The sequence below is a fragment of the Haliotis asinina genome, chromosome 1 (genome assembly GCF_037392515.1).
Source record: "Haliotis asinina isolate JCU_RB_2024 chromosome 1, JCU_Hal_asi_v2, whole genome shotgun sequence".
Classification (NCBI taxonomy): Eukaryota; Metazoa; Mollusca; class Gastropoda; order Lepetellida; family Haliotidae; genus Haliotis; species Haliotis asinina.
This window is the reverse complement of record NC_090280.1, coordinates 18518580-18538034: the sequence shown is the minus strand read 5'-3', so window position 1 is coordinate 18538034 and position 19455 is coordinate 18518580. Positions and strand designations below refer to the sequence as shown.

The window sequence follows — 19455 nt, the reverse complement described above, 5'->3', positions numbered from 1 at the left end:
AGTCATTAAGAATAAGAGTTGGCACCGATGGTGGAGAAGTTGGACACGTGACCACGGCCAAAGGAATTCACCACCAAAAATCTCCAGCACCAAAGCCACAGACACCCTTATCACGTTTATCAACTTAAATGTAAACGTGTTCGTTTCCGGTTTATTTTATATGTTATTTCATTTCTATGGCTGTACCAGATGTGTTTGAAATAAAGTTCAAAACATGCTGTTTATAAAGTGAGGGACATATGAAGGTCAGATATATGATTTATCTGAATGGAGTTGTACAGGCACGTTCAAGAATGGCACACTATTAGCCAAAGTAAGTAAACGTCCATGGCTGTATGTCCTTGATACATAAAGTCAGATAAAGTTAATCCGGGGTTTTTTTCAAATGTAAAATTATACCAAAGGTAAAAGCATACCAAAGGACCTTTATATTTAGTATACACAATTAGATACGATTTATCTGATTACACAGTCATGTACAAGCATGTCTGAAAATACAAAACCTGAAAAGTGGCAGAACGATTGCGAGGATATCCATTGAACGATACTTGATGTACATGTATCTCACAATTGTATATTTATCTCGTACATCCTTGTGTAACATTAAAGAAATGTTTAAAGACTGTTTACTCTAATTTACAATTTACCAGTTAATAAAAATCTAAACACTGGGTTCTTCTTCTTCTTCTCAACACAAGTCTTAAGATGTAATTGCCTTGGCCGTAGCTCCATTACAGACGCCTCTTCAAAATATTCCGTCTCTCAACATACAACAAGACTGACGACTGCTGGTGTAGATTCACGTAGATGACGTTAGTCTCAGTCAACGACCTTTCCTCTGACGTAGAGACTGTGATGTTTAAATTGCTGCACGAGGAGAATGGTGACCAGAGAATATCTGTGTCACGACTAGGCAGCTCATCCATTCTATAATGTGCAGCAGGATTCTCAACACCAGTATTCTTGTTAAGCTGTCCCAGAAAGTACCTTGTAGCCTATGGGGCTGAAAGTCATATGTAGGACAGGGGTAACACTTTTTGCAAAACGGACTGGTTCGTTTATCTTACCTATATAGTATTATTCCTGTTCGTTTTATACGTAACATAGTCGATACTTATTTTCCTATCTGCAAACACGTGAATCAAAGCCTGAAGGTTTCATCGGATATGACGATTCCATCTCGAAGGTATAACCATTCCGAAACTACTTTGTTCTCATTTGATCTCAAGCAATACTCTAAAAGGTCATGTTCACTTTTCAAAACGTTTTGGCTATAGTGGGACCCCCTCCTTCTACAAGATTCCACAGGAATTCTCGTTTCTGTTGTGTATTATATTCCGTTGCAAGTGTCGCAAGAGACGTTTGGCCTGTCCTTTTATTTGGAATCATGTTAACGAGCTTTGTTGATCTAAACACAGAGTGTTCCTGATACAGTATACATGTATTTACTATCCATACAATTGGCATTCACTTTATTCGTCTTATTACTGTTCAGTTTGTTTGCATTTCTCTTCTGTGTCACATTACGCTTTAAACTTTACAAGTCATTTACAAGTCATGATGTATGTGAAGCTCTTCGATGAATCCAGGACCACACACAGATGACATGCACCTATATTGATCGATGTTAAAGAGAACAACAAATATAAGTAATGTGTTTATTCAGTTAATTGACAGTATTGTCTAGGTCTTGAGTGAAAAATACCATATAGGCTTTGCTTCGAAACTATTTCATTCAGAACAAGGTGTACCTAAACACTCCTCTCTCCTCGGTTATTCTATAGTAGCATGTCAGCTGAATGTTTTCTCCTCACAGCATCGTTTTAAGTATTAAATTTTCACACTGAACACTGTACGTAACATGTTCCTGGATGCTGGTGACACGTACATACATACCGAAGCACTTCATAGTGTGCTACATGGTCTTGTTTCCTCTCAGATTTCCATGCACTCTTTTATACGGCATTGTTAATTTCGAGAATATATACGAACATACGAACATACGAACATACGAACATACGAACTCCACAGCATTTCATGCAGATTTGCATGTGCTCCTTTTATGTGCTCAATTCAAATCATGTGCAATTGAAATTATGCAATTAAATGTGCAACATCATGAAAACCACCAGTTAGTTGAGAGGTCGTATTTTCATAGATGTAGTCTTTACTCCCGTCAGTCCACTCCAGTAAGGAGTCTTGCTGTAAAGCCTGTTGAGGCCTGAGTGCATGCAAGCTTTGTACCACCACGTCCCTGTATGGTAAGCAGCACAGTTGATGCTTTGGGTCGGATGTGTGTCCATATCCAGATTCTTTGCACTAAATCGGCTATTGTTATGATACAGCATCTGGTCTCCTGGAAAGGAACGTACTAATAGATCACTCGTGTCCTAACATAACTGTTTTAGTAAAGAGTGTTTGTTAACATGTCGTGTGGGTGTGGTTTTCTTTTAATCAGGTGGTCATTTCAGTGTGTGGTAGCATTCTGGCGGTTTGCCCAGCAATATGTGAACAGTTCCTTGGCGGCAAATATGTCTCTAACATGGACCACCATCTTTCACCAGTCACCAAAGATTCACACCAACACTGTGGGCCTAATTTCTGCAGTTAATTGTTTTTTGTTTTATTTTGACTTCTAAAGGTGTCTGTTTGCACTCTATGTCAATCGGATATAAACGGAACTATGTTTGAGGTTTCGGGGTTTAACCTGTACTTCAAAGATGACAATGTATTCGTCTAAATTGTTTGACATGCTCACCAGCTGTGCCGGAGTAGTGTCCTATGAACAGAGTGTAAAACTCTGACATGCTACCTAGATGGAAACTGTTGTACTCGGCATAGAAGTGACTTCCTGTGTTGTTCACCAGGTCCATCCTTAGTTCATTAGTTTTCTGCTTCGTCAGTCTGTGTATCTTCTCATTTCCTGAAATATGACACACCTTACGTTATCCCAAAGTTCTTGAGAAGACTCCAGTCACAGTCTGTATGAAATGAAAACACTCTTCTCATTTTCTGAAATATGGCCTCGGCGTATATTATCCGAAGTCCTTTGGACACCAATCACACTCTCTATGAGGCCAAAACTCCAACACCAGTGATAATAAAATGACACGCCCGTGTCAGGGAGGCGAGAAAACGAGTACGGTAATACTAGATTGGTCTCCCTGACTTTCATCAATTGTTCCATGTGGGGAATCCAGTCGATGTGTAAACGTGACGACCAGGGAGGTCTGGCTGTTAAAATACTGACACACCCAACACAGACGTGCGTGCATGTTTTTGTTTGTTTTTGTTGTTGTTGTTTCTTTTTTACAGGAACTGTTTACTATGTATTTACAACAACAATCTTTTTACAGACGAGGCGTCGACTATATCATCCCGCATTGCATGCCGGGGGATGTAGTCGACGCCTCGTCTGTCCCCCCATCCGTGATCATTTTGTTTCCGGTGCATAAATCAATATTTAAGACCAAATATTTTAAGACCAAAATTGGCAGATATCATAAACTGAACCATGTGCCTTCTTCTATTTACAGATTTCTAGCGTTTTATTTATTTTATTTTATTTTATTTTATTTTATTTTATTTTATTTTATTTTATTTTATTTTATCCATGAAACGTTTTGGTTTAGTCTAATGATGGGGTGGGATTCGTTTCTGGGAACATATCTCAAAAATACCGTTCAATATTTTTCTGAAAAACTTGGTAGATATATCAATCAGAACCTAAAGTTGTGCCTTTTGCTATTTGTGATTTATTAGTTTCTGGGTTTCCATAGAAACCTTTGAGACTCAAAAGTGACAGGTGTGTTTCGTTTCCGGTGCGCAACTCAAAAACTTAAAATCTGCCAGCAAAACTTGGCAGATATCTGTGGCAGACCCCCAGAGTGGTGCCTTTTACTATTTACAGGTTTTTGTGAATTATCATTTTCTGTGCTTCCACGGAAACGATGCAGATTTGTGTCAAAATGGAGGGGTGGGCATCGTTTCCTGAGCAGAACTCAAAAGCTTCTGAATATCTTTAAGCAAAACTTGGCAGATATGTGAGGAAGCCCCTAAAGTGCTGCCTTTTGCTATTTACAGATTTTGGTGATTCATCATTTTCCCAGTTTCCATGGAACTTAGTCTCAAAATGGAGGGATGGGCTTCGTTTCAGGAGCACAAATCAAAATAGAGTTAATATATTTCAGCAAAAGTTGACAGATACCCGATTCAGACCACAAAGTGGTGCCTTGTGCTATTTACAAAGTTTGGGCATTTTTATTTGTCCCGGTTTCCATGGAAACAATTCGGACTTAATCTCCCAATGGAGGGGTGGGCTTCGTTTCATATCTTTCAACAGATCTTGGCAGATATATAAGGCATGTCTTGAGGTGGTGCCTTTTGCTGTTTACAGACATACGGCATTTATATATTTCATGATTTCCATGGAACTGTCAGATGAATTGTTCTTTAAAATATGTTGGGGCTGGGGGATATCTCATCATTCTGATGACTCTTGTTCGAATTTCGTTTTCAGCAGCCAACTTGTTGCCTTTTCGCCCTCATATACAAGTTTTTACTTATTTGTGTCAAACATCTATAACGGCAGTTTCTTTCCGTACTAGTCACAGACACATACAAACCCATTATGATATACAAAATATGGGACACCAAGATATCAATGACATACCACAAAGATAGCCGCACGCCGTGATCTGGTTGTTTATATCATTTCCTGACTAATGCCACGGATATAGGAAATGGTTCTATACAGGTTATGCTTGTACGAACCAAGCCAGAATTCTTGGGTCAGGTTTCCAAATCCGTCCATGTATTCGAACCAGGTTCGATAGAAATCTTCTGACCCGTCCAGTCGCCTTTGAAACACCTGTGCATTTAAATTCAATATCAGAATGTTCTAATATCGAAATTATAAGACATTAACATTACACATTGAGGGAAGAATTAACATGCTGCATATATTGTCTGGAACTTACCAACCATCCTCCGCCAGTCATGTCACAGTAGGCCAGAAATGACCTTTTCCCGTCTGTCGGTTTGATTCGGTAAACTCCGTCCTCAGCTTCGGGAAACTCTTTCAAGATGCTTCTACAATCTGTCCCATATGAAATGTATCCGAGGTTATTTCAGAAACAATGACAATTTGTCTGATGACTTTTGTCAAATTTATATGGTGTCCTTTGAAGTGTCAACGTCTATCAACCACTTGGTATTAACACAAGTATCAACTGCACATTTGATTGAAACAACGTGGTTTGGCGGCAACGGGAGCTGATATTCCAAACAAAATACTTCTTACGTAGATGCTTTGATTTTTGCAGCATAGGCGTTTTCAGGGAAATGTATGTGCAAAAAGGAATTACAAAATGAGTCGTGGGTAGTACATCGTATGTAGTGTGTCTGTGCGTTTCAGAAAATACGGTAAATATCTACGTGAAAGTGCATCTTGGGGAAAAAGAACACGAGAAAGCTGAAGGGCGTTTTACTGAGACACTGAGCGTTGCAGCCCTCATTAAAAAAACTTTAGAGCGAGAGTCATATAACGCTCTATAAAACGTTTATTCAAAGAACATGTGCACTGACACACTCATCTAAAATGCATTTTGAGTTTCAGGAAGAAGAACAAGTAGGAAATGTGGTTGAAAAACATGGATACTGAGTCGTCAGATGACAAACCTAACATGGCTTTAAAGTCAATAGTGCCGTAACTTTCTATGTTACGACGTACTCACCACAGCGTGTATACGTGTCCCCACAGGTTTCATCTCTGGAAGCCAAAAAGTTATCCATGGATGTCTTGAAACTGTCGTAGTTGTCCAGAACCTGACAGTAGTCGCCGGATATGTTAGCATATCCACAGGCAGCCAGCAACACTACACACAGACACAGACGGAACACCATATTGTTGATAGACGCTTGTACCTTTACGGACTGAATGTCGTCCGAGTGAGTGTGTGCTTGAAAGTACTGTATATCTATATATTTGCCAAATTCAAATTGGTCAGTGACAATACTCTGCACTTGTAACAGTAATGTGACTCATGCCATGGTAACGCTTGTATGTACTGTACTTGTACATTGACCTGACAACCATACCAAGTGAAGTGGACTTCCGCTGTAACTGAAGTAGGGCATCCGTCTGCTCGTCTCTGGTATCCTTCTCCTCATGGTGCTCGCCCTTGTTTACCACATATCTTACAGCACGTGTCTAACATGTGTAGAATAATTGTCTAGCATTTGACGAAATATTTAAAGGTTGCATGTCCAAATTTGCTTATATATTCATCCATGTACTAATATCTAAAGGTTGAAATTTAATATATACGAGATCTCCACGCGTACATTATTTTCCAAGGACAGTCATACATTTATGATGCTGTACGTTTATGCACTTTTCTGTGTGTGCTGTTGTTGACGTTGGTGATGCTGTTTTGTCAATAAATCTACTTGCAGTATTGGTCGTGTATATAATGTTACGTTTGATGTTGGAGTGTTCAAATCACATGATAACTGAAGCCCAAACGGATCGTTTTCACAGTCCAAACATCGTGTAGTAACTAATTACCGATCTAGAGCTGCCAGAGCGCCTCTTCAAAATGTTCACCGTTTCGTTTGTCAACAGAAAACACATCTGACGACTGTTGATGTAGATTTCGATGTTTATGATGTCATCCCCAGTCAACCACCTTGCACATGACGTGGATTCAGCGATGGGTGACTCTAAACACCAGGAATCTGACCGCGCGACAACTGAAGAGGTGTTAACGGCTGTTCATGTTCTGGATACCAAGTAGTGATGAATTACAGTGCCAATGCGTCTATACGTTTCCTTACAAAATGCACAAAATCTCAACATCTATGGCTATATAATCAAGAAGTTGATCACACCCTTAAAACCACAGCTGACACCTGTGTCCTGTCAAACACAGTATCAAAATCTTGAACAATAGGATACAGCACAGTGTGGTGTAAATTGGACAAAGATGAAGTGACACCGTCACAATAAGGTCTTGTGACGTCAGTAACAAGGTTGTTAAGGTCATTTGGTTCTTGCATGCTCTGAAATGTCCTTACATGAAAAATGGTGACGTTCAATGGGGATATTGAGGGGATTTCCGCCCACATAAATGATTGAAATACCCCAAGGAGACATGAAATATCTCAACTGCCTCGCAGAACAGCACCTTTGCTGAGGTAACACACTATTAACTAACTCACACACAGTTCCACACAAATTTACAACAAACTGTACAACACTGTCAGCATTTGTATATTTTATCACAAACATTTTTATTGTTTCTTATTTTTCAGCTTTTAATCTGAAAATGTTAGTTGATGATTTGTTTGGACAATCAAGTTATCTTTTTTTAAATATTGTAATTGTATAAAATATATATTAAGGTGGGCTATCTTTATTGGACGTCTTTTTATGACATTAATGACATTGAAGTTAAAGAGATGCACATAGGTTTGCAGGTACATGCTGTCAGACAGTTTCACGTTTTCACGAAATCTGTTACTTCCCATCATTCCCTTATCATTCCTGACGCTGCTTGTGCAACTAAAGCAGTCTGGTATATTTCTGAACTCATTCTCCACCAACACCTTCAGTTTAATGGTAATAATACTTTCTACACCATTAATTCCACACAATATTAATTAACACTAGTCACCAAAAGCAAAGTGATACACGTTATCTAAAATGGGACGTTTGATATGGTTCCTTTATCGTATGAAAAAGGGGTGTCCCAATGCTGCCGATCGAAATCAGACTGTTCGACGACTGCAATCTCGCGAATCAAAGAATGAGGTCGCAAGGATCTTCAACGTCCATCCAAACACAATAACTCGATTGTGGGATCGATTTCGTCAAACAAATTCGACAAATGACCGTCCAAGATCAGGAAGACAGTCATCACACCCAAAACCGGTACATCCAGGTAACCCACCTACACTACGCCATCGTACCGCCCGGGACACAGCACAAGAAGAGTTTGGAGCCCGAAGAGCGTCCGATCATACAATCAGGAATCGTCTCCGAGAAGTAGGAATGCGTGCCAAACATCCAAAAGTTGACCCCTCCTTCACACGACTACATCGACGAGTGAGATGGTGTAACACGGTGCTGCCATGAAGGCTGGCAAACTGGAGACGCATATGGTTCAGCGATGAATCCCGTTATCTCCTTATTTGACGTGATGGGAGATCGTGTCTACAGACGGCATGATGACTGTTTTGCTCCTAAATGCATCAGACAGGTGGACAGATTAGGTAGAAGGTGTGTTATGGTGTGGGGAACGATCTCAAACACAAGGAGATCGGAACTCGTGCTGTCCAAGGCAGTCTGACGGCCAATCAATACATCGACCAGATTCTTCGTCCGCACGTCCTTCACCTTGTTGACCGTCAACGGCAGCACTTCCAACAGGACTACGCCAGGCCCCACACAGCACGTGCTACCGTGGACTACCTGGCCAATCACAACATCAATACCCTCCCCTAGCCCTCCACATTCCCGGATCTAAACCCAATCGATTACCTTTGGGATCAGATCGATAGGCGGGTACGTCGGCGTCGCAATCCACCACAGAATCTTCAGCCGTTGTTTCATATGCTGCAGGAGAAATGCAGAAGAATTCCACAAACAAACATCCAACGACTGATTCGATCTGTACCCAGAAGGTGTCAGGCAGTGGTAGCAGCTGGAGGTGGGCATACGAGACACTGACTTCACCACCACCTGGTGGACAGCAGTAATGACTATGATGGCTTATGTTCATGAATTATGGACACAATAGCAATACATTGCACCACACAATTTTATTCATGCATATCTATTTTCCGCTGATCTACACGTCCTTGAATAACACCAAGTTTTCACTGACATTTGGGTTTTGCGTTTCTTTTTTTGAAGAGTGTACTTATTCCTGTTGTATTATTTAATTGTAAAATGAAGCCAAGACTCATATCTGTTGATAAGTAAAGACTTTATTAAAGGCTATAAACGCCACAGGGAGCCTCAGGAGTGGGCATATTATCAGAAATTTGCAGGCAAAAGGGAAAACTTAATTCTATGAAGTGACACCAGTGCCAACAAAAGCGATGTCAGAGTTTTGACAATACACACTTTCCAAGAAAACGTGCAATGTCAGTACAGTTTGTGAAAGATGGGAACATGTGTTTGACGACAAAATGCCAAACAGGCATCACAACATATTGAGGTTATCGTGTTTCTGTGTTTTGGGATATCCAACTGAAGGAATAAACACCATGCAGAAAACGGTCAGGGCTTGCTAAATACAATCCTCTTGTTTTTACGAATGCAGGATGTTACCATCTCAATAGATAGAAGCGACAAAACCCTTTCCACATTCATAAGAAATCTATGCTAAAATCAGAGCTTATTGAACAACTGTGACTACATCAGGAGCATATATTTGTTTCAGAAGAATTACAGATGTCAACAAATCGAGTCTGGACCAGATAATCCAGTGATGTTTTCAGTGACAGGTTGCGAAACGATGACAAAGCATGTGTTTATGGAGAACCAGAAAGCCGTTGTGAGACGAGGTGTTCTCGATTAGGTGAGCGTATCCTGGCCCGCCAGTGGCACCTGTCACATAGATATGCTAAGTCTATTCAGTTGTACATCTGACATATTTTAGGCAGATAGGGTAAAAATAGGGAAATGCACCCGACATCCTTTATGTCATTGATGGTACAAACGTTCCTCCAGGTGTCTACCACAAAAGTGCATGAAACTTTTTCTTAAGCATTGAATGTTGTAGCCTTGATCAAACAACCTCTGATCAAGAGTGGCATAACTCTCTGAAAGTCTGATAAAAAGAGCAGCTCGATTTGTTTCCATAACTTGTCAAATGTGAACATACAAACGTGATATCCTTCAATCATCGTGCCGATATAAACGGCAAGCGTGTGATTCTCCAAACAACAACATTAGGCTAACATTCTTCATACAGGAAGACGAGGAACTTTCAGCCCAGAAATACATGATTGGAAGAAACAAGCGGCACCTTTCACTCCGAATCACGTTCAGAGGAGAGGTCGAATTTTCATGGATGAAGATATTATGCCTGACATTCCTTGCCAGTAAATTGTTTTACTGTACAAACGATTGAGTTCTGCTTTGGCGCATGCATTGTACCACCACGCGCCTCTATTTTCGTCTGCGCAGTTACGGGGAAAGGTATCCAAATCCAGATTCTGTGCAGAGAATCGGGTGTTGTTGCTGTACAACATTTTGTCTCCTGAAAATAACCGAAGAGAAAGTCTTAGTCTACTGTATGGACTGTATACGCATTGTTAACTGGTGTCCTCGTTTAGATACTTTCATGATTCCACGACGAAAAAAGAAACAGTTTGACTATGTGGACGCTTCCAACATAACATAAGGACTTTACTTGGAACATAATCACTAACATGCCTACATACGGAAACGGCTAGCCAGAAGTAAGGGTTTAGGTTAGCTTGTACCACACCTTGCCATGTGAAGGATAGAAAAACAGCTGTTATCACCAGCAGGTAATGACCTCATTTAGAATTAAATCATACTCTGGTATTTTCTTATTACGGAACTCTTTATGGGGATTTGTGTAACTTATAACAATATGTTTCAAACATACAGAGACATAACGGGCATTAGTAAAACTAATGTGGAATCGACCTGTGAAAATCCTTCAACGCACCTATGCTTGGGGTAAGACAAAACCGGTGATGTTAAATATGTCATGGAGGTGGTTGATCTGACCAAAAGCCAAAACTACCTAAATACACAAAAGACAAAATTACGGCCATAACGTAATACAAATGTAGCAATCGACATGCATGGCATGGCTTCGAGGCATGCAGTTATGTCTAAAGTATTGAATTAAGAGTGAAATCATAGAATTTATCGATGGTGACACATTCGAGTGACTTGAGGATGGCATCACATAGGGCTAATGGACACACTTGATGTCAGGTCTCATGCAGAGTCCTTATTGTGATGGGGTAGTAAGGTAATAAGATACAACCCTTCATTCTATTTCCACCATCAGAGTTCATCAACATGATGTGGACCAACATCCACATCACTTGTCCTCCTGTTGATATTTGTGCAACACACATCTTGACTAGCAACATCATGTAACTTAAATTGTGTGTCAAATGCTCACCAGCAGTCCCCGAGTAGGTCCCTATGAACAGAGTGTAGAACTCCGACATACTGCCCAAATGGAAACTGTTGTACTCGGCGTAGAGACTTCCAGATTTGTTCTCCACATCGATCCTTAGTTCATAGGTTTTCTGCTTCGTCAGTCTGTGTATCTTCTCATTTCCTGAAACATATCCACAGCCCACGTTATTCCGAAGTAATACAAACCACATAAAGACCCTGAACTATCTCTTGATGGCACACCCATAAAAGTAGTGAAGGAAGCCAACTTCTTGGGTCTAATTATTCCCACTTAACGTTTCTTCCACATATAAAATCCCTTAAAACTAAATGCTTGAAGGCACTTGAACTGGAAACGACTTTCAACAAGTCTAAATGGGGAGGGAGTCAAGTTAAACTCCTTCATCTATATCGACCACAAATCCGTTCCAAACTTGATTATGGATCCACCGTCTATGGGGGTGCCTGCGACAGTAACCTAAAACAGTTTGATTCTGTACACCACCAAGGGCTAAACTCTTGGATCGTTCAGAACCACTCCCATCGATAGTCTCTGTGTTGAGGCCGATGACCCATCTCTTACCCAACGACATATAAAATCCTTACAGTATATGACAAAACTATATTCTAATGAATCAAATCGTGCATTTAACTTCTCTTCATGAGGATCTATACAATATAAAGTCTTCCCTTGTTCGCCTTTGGGTGTAAAAGTGAAATCTTTCATAACTGCTCCTGGCATTCAGCTAGAAAATATAGCTCCTTCCCGTCTGCTTTCTTCTCCTCCTTGGCAGTTGGTTAAACCAGAAGTTGATCTAACACTGGCAAAATTTATAAAATCAAATGACTTACAATATAGACAGGAATATAATCAACTAAAACGTAAATATAGCAAATACAAATCCTTATTTACAGACGGTCCAAGGACGGTGGCGCAGTAGCTTGTGCCACTGTCATTGGATCCAGAACAATATCTTCTAGATTACCAGGTAATAGTTCGATTTTTACAGCGGAAGCTAACGCCATATTAACAGCTCTTAAATATCTTCAAAGACACCCTCAACGTAAACAATATATAATCTATTCCGACTTTCTCTTTCTTGCCTTCCGGCTATTAAAAATATCTCTTGTAAACATCCACTTTTAACAGAAAGTATTGAATTGTATAATAATCTTGCCACTGGCCAGTCGTCTTTTGTTGGTTACCCAGCCACGTAGGCATTTCCGCTAACGCAATGACCGAATTTGCTGGCAAGGCAGCACTCAACAAATCTGTGACACCGCTTCTTATTCCATACTCGGATTATAAAGTTAGCATTAGAACTTACATCCGTGATCTGATGCAGAAGAAGTGGGACACCCCGATGGGTGTAAATAAATTACATGCAATAAAACCCTATGTCGGTTATATCTACAGTTTTACAGTTCCACCAGCTTCATCAGTTCTTCCATATGGAGAATCCAGCACCTATGTGTACAACCAAAAAGATCTGGATGTTCAAACCTCTACATTCTCCACAAAACAGGCGTACAAGGTTTTTCTACAAGAATGTTTTTTTTATCTTTAATATCTACTTCAACAACGTTTCCCTCAGCACTTGGCTACATCTCCACCCTTATATATCGATGTTTTTTTCCCTATACATTCATAATGATAGTTTATCTCCATAGCAGATACACAAGTACAAACCAATTATGTTGTGCAAGATCATGGATTTAACGAAAAATTGATGTTTGTACGCACCAAGCCAGAATTCTCGGGTAAGGTTTCCAAATCCGTCCATGTATTCAAACCAGGTTCGATAGAAATCTTCTGACCCGTCCATTCGCCTTTGAAATACCTGTTCATTGAGATTCAATGTGACAATGAGCTAATACTGAGATGTCTGACATATTGACATTACACATTAAGACTGAAGGAAGTATTATCATGCTGCAGATATTGTTTGGAACTTACCAACCATCCTCCGCCAGTCATGTCACAGTAGGCCAGAAATGACCCCTTCCCGTCTGTAGGTTTGATTCGGTAAACTCCGTCCTCAGCTTCGGGAAACTCTTTCAAGATGCTCCTACAATCTGTTCAGTGTGAAGGGTATCAGGGCTTAGTTCAGAAATCTCTCAGGTATATGATATTTCAATCAGTCTCGGTATATCAATCACTTGGAGTCTTGGAACCAATCTTTCTTAACAATGTCTACTATACTAGATTTGGCATCAGAGGCATAACATACACATTTAACTGAAACGATTGGTCATGCGACAGTAAGATCTGATTCTAAGAAAAAATACTTTCACCCAAATGGATGTGTTGTGGGCAGTTATAAGTAATTATATGTACAAACGTGGGGTACAAAATGAATGGTTGGTACTCCCTTATATGTAGTATGTGCATGTGTGATTACATAGAAAACACGATATATAAGTGGAAAGTGGAATGCAGGTTTAATGTCATGAGAAAGGTGAATAACACTTTACTGAGGCATTGAACATTGTTACCCTAACATAACACCTGTAGAGTCATATGACGCTCCATAAAATGTTTACTCAAAACGCATGTACGCCAACACATGGGGAATATGAATTGTCAATGTATTTTAGGTTTTAGAAATAAGAACGAGTGTAGAATGTGGCACGGCTCTATGACTTACTGTACAGTACACAAAATTATAACATATTAGATATGGGTATCTGGATAAGGAAAACCAGTGCTGCACAGGCCTAAGTATCGAGGTCTCAGAAGATAAATATAACAAGGCTTCAAAGTCAACAGAGTCATAGCTTTATATACTACTCAGTACTCACCACTGCGCAAGTCCGTGTTCCCACAGGTTTCATCCCTGGAAGCCAGGAAGTTATCCATGGATGTCTTGAAACTGTCGTAGTTGTCCAGAACCTGACAGTAGTCACCGGATATGTTAGCATATCCACAGGCAGCCAGCAACACTACACACAGACACACTCGGAACACCATGCTTCTCTCGGATCACTGTTCGTATGGACTGAATGCCATCCAAGCAAATGTATGTTTGAGTGTCGAGTACTATAAATCTGAAGGCTAACTTCACTGTCAATCAGAATGCTCTGCACTTGTAATAGGAATATGACTCATGCAATGGCAATGCTTGTATTATTCCGACGCTGCATTGCATGCCAAGAGGTACTTGTACATTGAACTGACAACCATACCAAGTGAAGTGGACTTCCGCTGTAACTGAAGTAGGGTATCCGTTTGGTCGTCTCTGGTATCCTTCTCCTCATGGTGCTGCCCTTGTTTACTACTTATCTTACAGCACGTGTCTAACACTTGTCTGAACATTGTCTAACATTTGACAAAATATTTAAATGTCACATGTCGAAATTCACTAATACATCCATCAATTTACTAATATCTAAGAAATTTAACATATTATGAATATATTATGCTGTTAGGTTGTGCGCTTTTGTATTGGGTGTTGCTGATCTTGGTGTTGTTGTTTTGTCAATGAATCTACGAGCAGAGTATTGGTCGTGTATATACTGTTACGTTCGATGTCAGAGTGTTCAAATCATATGATAACTGAAGCCCAAACTCGTCTTTGTCGTAGCTCCATTACCGATCTAGAGTCGAGAAATCCTCATCACAGTTGCCTCTTCAAAATGTTCATCGCTTCGTTTGTCAACAGAAAACACATCTGACGACTATTGATGTAGATTGCGATGTCGATGACGTCACCCCCAGGCAACCACCTTGCACATGACGTGCATTCAGCGGAAGGTGAATTGAACATCCAATCCATTTCGCAATGTACAGCAACATTCTAAACACTAGGAATCTGACAACACCATGACTGAAGAGATGTTAGCGGCACTATGGCAACTGACTGTTTATGTCCTCGATACCAAGTAGTGATGAATTACAGTGCCAATGCGTCTATACGTTTCCTCAAAAAATGCAAAATATCTCAACATAGTCATGTATGACTAAATAATCAAGAAGTTGAACACACCATTACAACCATTACTTTTATCGGCCCTCACCACAGCTGACGTCTGTGTCCTGTCAAACATAGTATCAAAATCTTGAACAATAGGTTATAGCACTTTGAGGTGTAAATTGGAAAAGAAATAGTTTAGATTCGTCACCGTCAAAATAAGGTCTTGTGACGTCAGTAACAAGGTTGTTAAGGTCATTCGGTTCTTGCATGATCTGAAATGTCCTTACAAGGAAACTGATGACGTCTAAGAGGGATATTGAGGCAACTTCCGTCCACATAATTGATCGAAGTACCTCAAGGAAACATGAATTATCTCAGCTGCCTCGCAGAACCGCAAACCTGCTGAGGTAACACACTATTAACTCGCACACGGTTGCACACATATTTACAACAAACTGTACAACGCTTTCAGTATTTGTATATTTTATCACAAACATTTTAATGTTTGTTATTTTTCAGCTTTTGATTAGAAAATGTTACTTAAGGATTTTTTTCGACAATCAATGTTTCTTTTTAATTTGGTAATATTAAGGAGGGCTATCTTTATTGGACGTCTTTCTTGACATTAATGACATTGAAGTTAAAGCGATACACATAGGTTTGCAGGTAGATACTGTCAGACAGCTTCACGAAATCTGTTACTTCACATTTCCCTTATCATTCCTGACTATGCTTGTGCAACTAAAGCAGCCTGGTATATTTCTGAACTCATTCTCCACCAATACCTTCAGTTTAATGGTAATAATACTTTCTACAAAATGTGTTTTCACACAATTAACACTAGTCACCAAGAACAAAGTGATACACCTTATCTAAAATGGGACGTTTGATATGGTTCCTTTATTGTATCCAACAATTGCAAAATAATCATTTTTTACCAGTAACGTAGTATTTGGTACTTTCTAGAAACAATCATCCTTAGCACATGAGATGACATTTGTGAAAGTCTTGTTTAAGTCAACACATCTGACTCATGTTATGAAGCAAGGTAATTGTCTTCCACAAAGGAAAGCAGCTGTCGTCCGTCGTGGCAAAAAGTCCATTAGCAGTCCTAAACATTTGAATCACTATAACCATCGGAAATGACGGACATGTTTAGTGTCAACTGTTGCAAAGAGTCGAAGGGTGCAGGTTACACTATCACGTGAGTGAACGCACTCAGCAGCCAACGGACCATGTCATCTTTACAGGGCATGTGAGTTTCGGTCGTTGGTAATGCGGTGGTCGGAACCGTGTCGATGATTTGCCATACAATCTTGTCTGTCAGCTGATGTGCTGACCTGGACCATGTTATGCGGGTTTTATAGGTTCAGGTATAAAAGGCAATGCTTGGTCAGTAACCCATGTCCCCCTCCTCTCAGCTGAAGGTAACTGTGCGTTAGGTCATATGACATCTAAACTAATTGACGATTTGTAAAGGGGGATCTCTCTCTCTCTCACTCAAACATTTGTATGGTGGCACATTGTTTCTGGAATGTTTCAGAAGGTCATGCTTGACCAAACCCATCCAAAAATGAGTTTTTGGCAGTTTGACGGCCAATCAATACATCGATCAGATTCTTCGTCCGCACGTCGCTAACATGCCTATATAATGAAATAACTAGCCAGAAGCCAGTGTTTAGCTTATAGTAATGTGTTTCAGCGAATCTAATGTGGATTCGTCCCGTGAAAATCCTTCAGCAACCTATGCTTGGGGTTAGACGTGACTAATTGGATTAGAGGGTCAGAAGCATTGACTTGGTTCGTGCGTGTGATCGTATTCCAGTTACGAAATCAACGTTCATTATACGAACCAATGGATTCAGGAAATATCCCTTTCCAAAACACAAAACCGGCGATATTAAATGTGTCATGAAGGGGGTTGATCTGACGAAAAGAATTTCTTTTCCTTTCATATCTATTTCAATAACTTTTTCAGCACTTGGCTACCTCGCCACCCTTATATATCGATAATTATTTGCTTGAACATTCATTACGATAGTTTCTTTCCATATTGGTTACACAAGTACAAACCAATTATGGTGTGCAAGATCATGGAACTGAGGAGGAAATGATGTTTGTAAGAGCTCTCGGGTAAGGTTTCCAAATCATCCATGCATGTATTCAACCAGGTTCGATAGAAATCTTCTGACCCGTCCAGTCGCCTTTGAAACACTTATACATTCAATGTCACAATGAGCTAATACTGAGATGTCTGACATATTGACATTACACATTAAGACTGAAGGACGTATTATCATGCTGCAGATATTGTTTGGAACTTACCAGCCATCCTCCGCCAGTCATGTCACAGTAGGCCAGAAATGACCGCTTCCCATCTGTAGGACTGATTCGGTAAACTCCGTTCCCATCTTCCGGAAACTCCAGACTGATCCTACAATTTGTTTGTTGTGAAGGGTATCAGGGCTTAGTTCAGAAATGTCTGATTTATATAATGTTTCAATCAGTCTCAGTATATCAGTCTCTGTGATTGCTCTTGGAACCAATCTTTCTTAATGTGTATCTTGAAAATAAGCATCGATGCAGACTCATCAACCATTCGATGTTTCAACAATGTCTACTATACTGGATTTGGCATATCATATTACACATTTGACTGCAACGACTGATTATGCGACAGTAAGATCTGATTCTAAGAAAAAATACTTTTTACCCAAATGGTTTTGTTGAGGGCAGTTTTACGTAATTATATGTACAAACGTCGGTTAAGAATCGTTGGTACATCATTATATGTAGTATGTGTGTGATTACGTAGAAAACACGGTAGATAAGTGGAAAGTGGAATGCAGGTTTAATGTAAGGAGGAAGGTGAACAACACTTTACTGAGACATTGAACGTTGTAACCCTCATCAAACCACTTCAGAGCCATGACGTCATATGACTCAAGACGTATGTGCGTCAACACACGGGAAAACACGATCTTAAAATGTATTTTGAGGTTTAGAAAAAAGGAAGAGCTTTGTCTGTTTTTGTTTGGGTTTTTATGGCTTACTGTGCAGTACACAAGTATCAGACAAACCAGTGGTGCACAGACCCGAGTATCGGATTCTCAGAAGAAAAATAACAGATAACAAATAACTAAACTTCAAAGTCAATACTGTCATAGCTTTTGTATCCTACGACCTACTCACAACTGCGCAAGTCCGTTCTTCCACAGGTTTCACCCCTGGATGCCAGGAAGTTATCCATGGATGTCTTGAAAATGTCGTAGTTGTCCAGAACCTGACAGTAGTCACCGGATATGTTAGCATATCCACAAGATATATACAACACTACACACAGACATACTCGGAACACCATTATTCTCTCTAATCGTTGTTTGTACGGACTGTATGTCATCCAAGTGAATGTGTGCTTGGTTGTGGAGTACTATATATCTATAGGCAAGCTTAACTGTCATTCAAAATGTGATGCACTTGTAACAGGAATATGATTCAAACAATATTTTAACACTGATGGTGTTCATATGCTGCATTATACGCCGAGAGGTACTTGCACATTGAACTGACAAACAATACCAAGAGAAATGGACTTCCGCTGAAACAGAAGTAAGTCATCATCTCGGTGCTCAATGGTATCCTTCTCCGCATGGTGTTCACACTTGTCTACCACTTATCTAACTACACATGTTTAACAGTAGTCAAAATCATTGTTTAATACAAATTTCTTAAAGGTCACAATCCACTAAGTACTTTCTACAGTATGGCACAAAATAACGATCCTAACGTATCAACATATCTGTTTGTTTATCAAAGAACACACCTAAACTTATCATTTAGGCACGAGTGTTTGTGTGGAGGTGTTTTTGTGTACATCACACTATACACTCAGTGATCGGTTATGGATAGTATGTTTTTCTTTACGTAACAGTGTTTACACCAGTCCCAATGTACTTAGGGCTGACCACAAGAAGATATACCATATGACAATACTCGTCTACACATGTTTACATTTGTGGAGAGAGTTTCCATGTACTTACTGATTAAAATCACACAGTGTTGTGGAGAGAAGCAAAACCTGCAGAATTGATGTTTTACAATATTCACTCACAGTGACGCGTTCTTTTACAAGTACTGGTTTGCAGTGAAAATGTTTTACCATTATATATATTGAATAATATCCATTCTGAACGGTCGGGTGTCTACTCCAACTGGCAAATGTACTTTTTTCTAGGATGATGGCGCAAGTTCAATAGATTTTGTATTGCATCCTCTGAATTGTTTTCTTATATAAGGGGCTTTGAGCTTGGAAACAGATCTGAATCTAATCATCTGCCCCTGACTTTTTTCAATGGGAACTCAAAT

At 39.8% G+C, this 19455-nt stretch overlaps 2 protein-coding genes across 3 annotated transcripts; both read right to left on the bottom strand.

The window, feature by feature from the left end:
* Positions 1–1711: 1711 nt before the first annotated feature.
* On the bottom strand, positions 1712–17457 carry LOC137287890 (fibrinogen-like protein A). 2 transcript variants are annotated; one of them, XM_067820271.1, is made up of 5 exons: positions 5736–6011; positions 4980–5098; positions 4774–4870; positions 2759–2923; positions 1712–2356 (listed from the first exon to the last, which is right to left on the bottom strand). In XM_067820271.1, exons 1-5 carry the CDS (start codon positions 5902–5904, stop codon positions 2133–2135), a joined length of 774 nt encoding a protein of 257 aa, XP_067676372.1. In that variant the 5' UTR covers positions 5905–6011; the 3' UTR covers positions 1712–2132. The 2 variants fall into 2 exon arrangements, with proteins under 2 accessions (XP_067676372.1, XP_067676377.1); XM_067820276.1 differs by lacking the exons at positions 4980–5098; positions 5736–6011 and adding an exon at positions 17416–17457.
* LOC137287991 (fibrinogen-like protein A) lies at positions 8974–14272 on the bottom strand. Its single transcript, XM_067820355.1, has 5 exons — positions 13979–14272; positions 13134–13252; positions 12921–13017; positions 11178–11339; positions 8974–10271 (listed from the first exon to the last, which is right to left on the bottom strand). The coding sequence occupies exons 1-5, from the start codon at positions 14145–14147 to the stop codon at positions 10057–10059; spliced, it is 762 nt and encodes a 253-aa protein (XP_067676456.1). The 5' UTR covers positions 14148–14272; the 3' UTR covers positions 8974–10056.
* Positions 17458–19455: the final 1998 nt, after the last annotated feature.

Excerpts from the sequence above, each read along its gene's own strand:
- LOC137287890 (XM_067820271.1), bottom strand. The coding sequence starts at position 5,904 with ATGGTGTTCCGTCTGTGTCTGTGTGTAGTGTTGCTGGCTGCCTGTGGA. Across the intron at positions 5,099-5,735 it reads GGACACGTATACACGCTGTG|ATTGTAGAAGCATCTTGAAA; the intron begins GTGAGTACGTCG and ends CATATGGGACAG. Across the intron at positions 2,357-2,758 it reads ACACTACTCCGGCACAGCTG|GAGACCAGATGCTGTATCAT; the intron begins GTGAGCATGTCA and ends GTTCCTTTCCAG.
- LOC137287991 (XM_067820355.1), bottom strand. The coding sequence starts at position 14,147 with ATGGTGTTCCGAGTGTGTCTGTGTGTAGTGTTGCTGGCTGCCTGTGGA. Across the intron at positions 13,018-13,133 it reads TGACTGGCGGAGGATGGTTG|GTATTTCAAAGGCGAATGGA; the intron begins GTAAGTTCCAAA and ends CTCAATGAACAG. Across the intron at positions 10,272-11,177 it reads GACCTACTCGGGGACTGCTG|GAGACAAAATGTTGTACAGC; the intron begins GTGAGCATTTGA and ends GGTTATTTTCAG.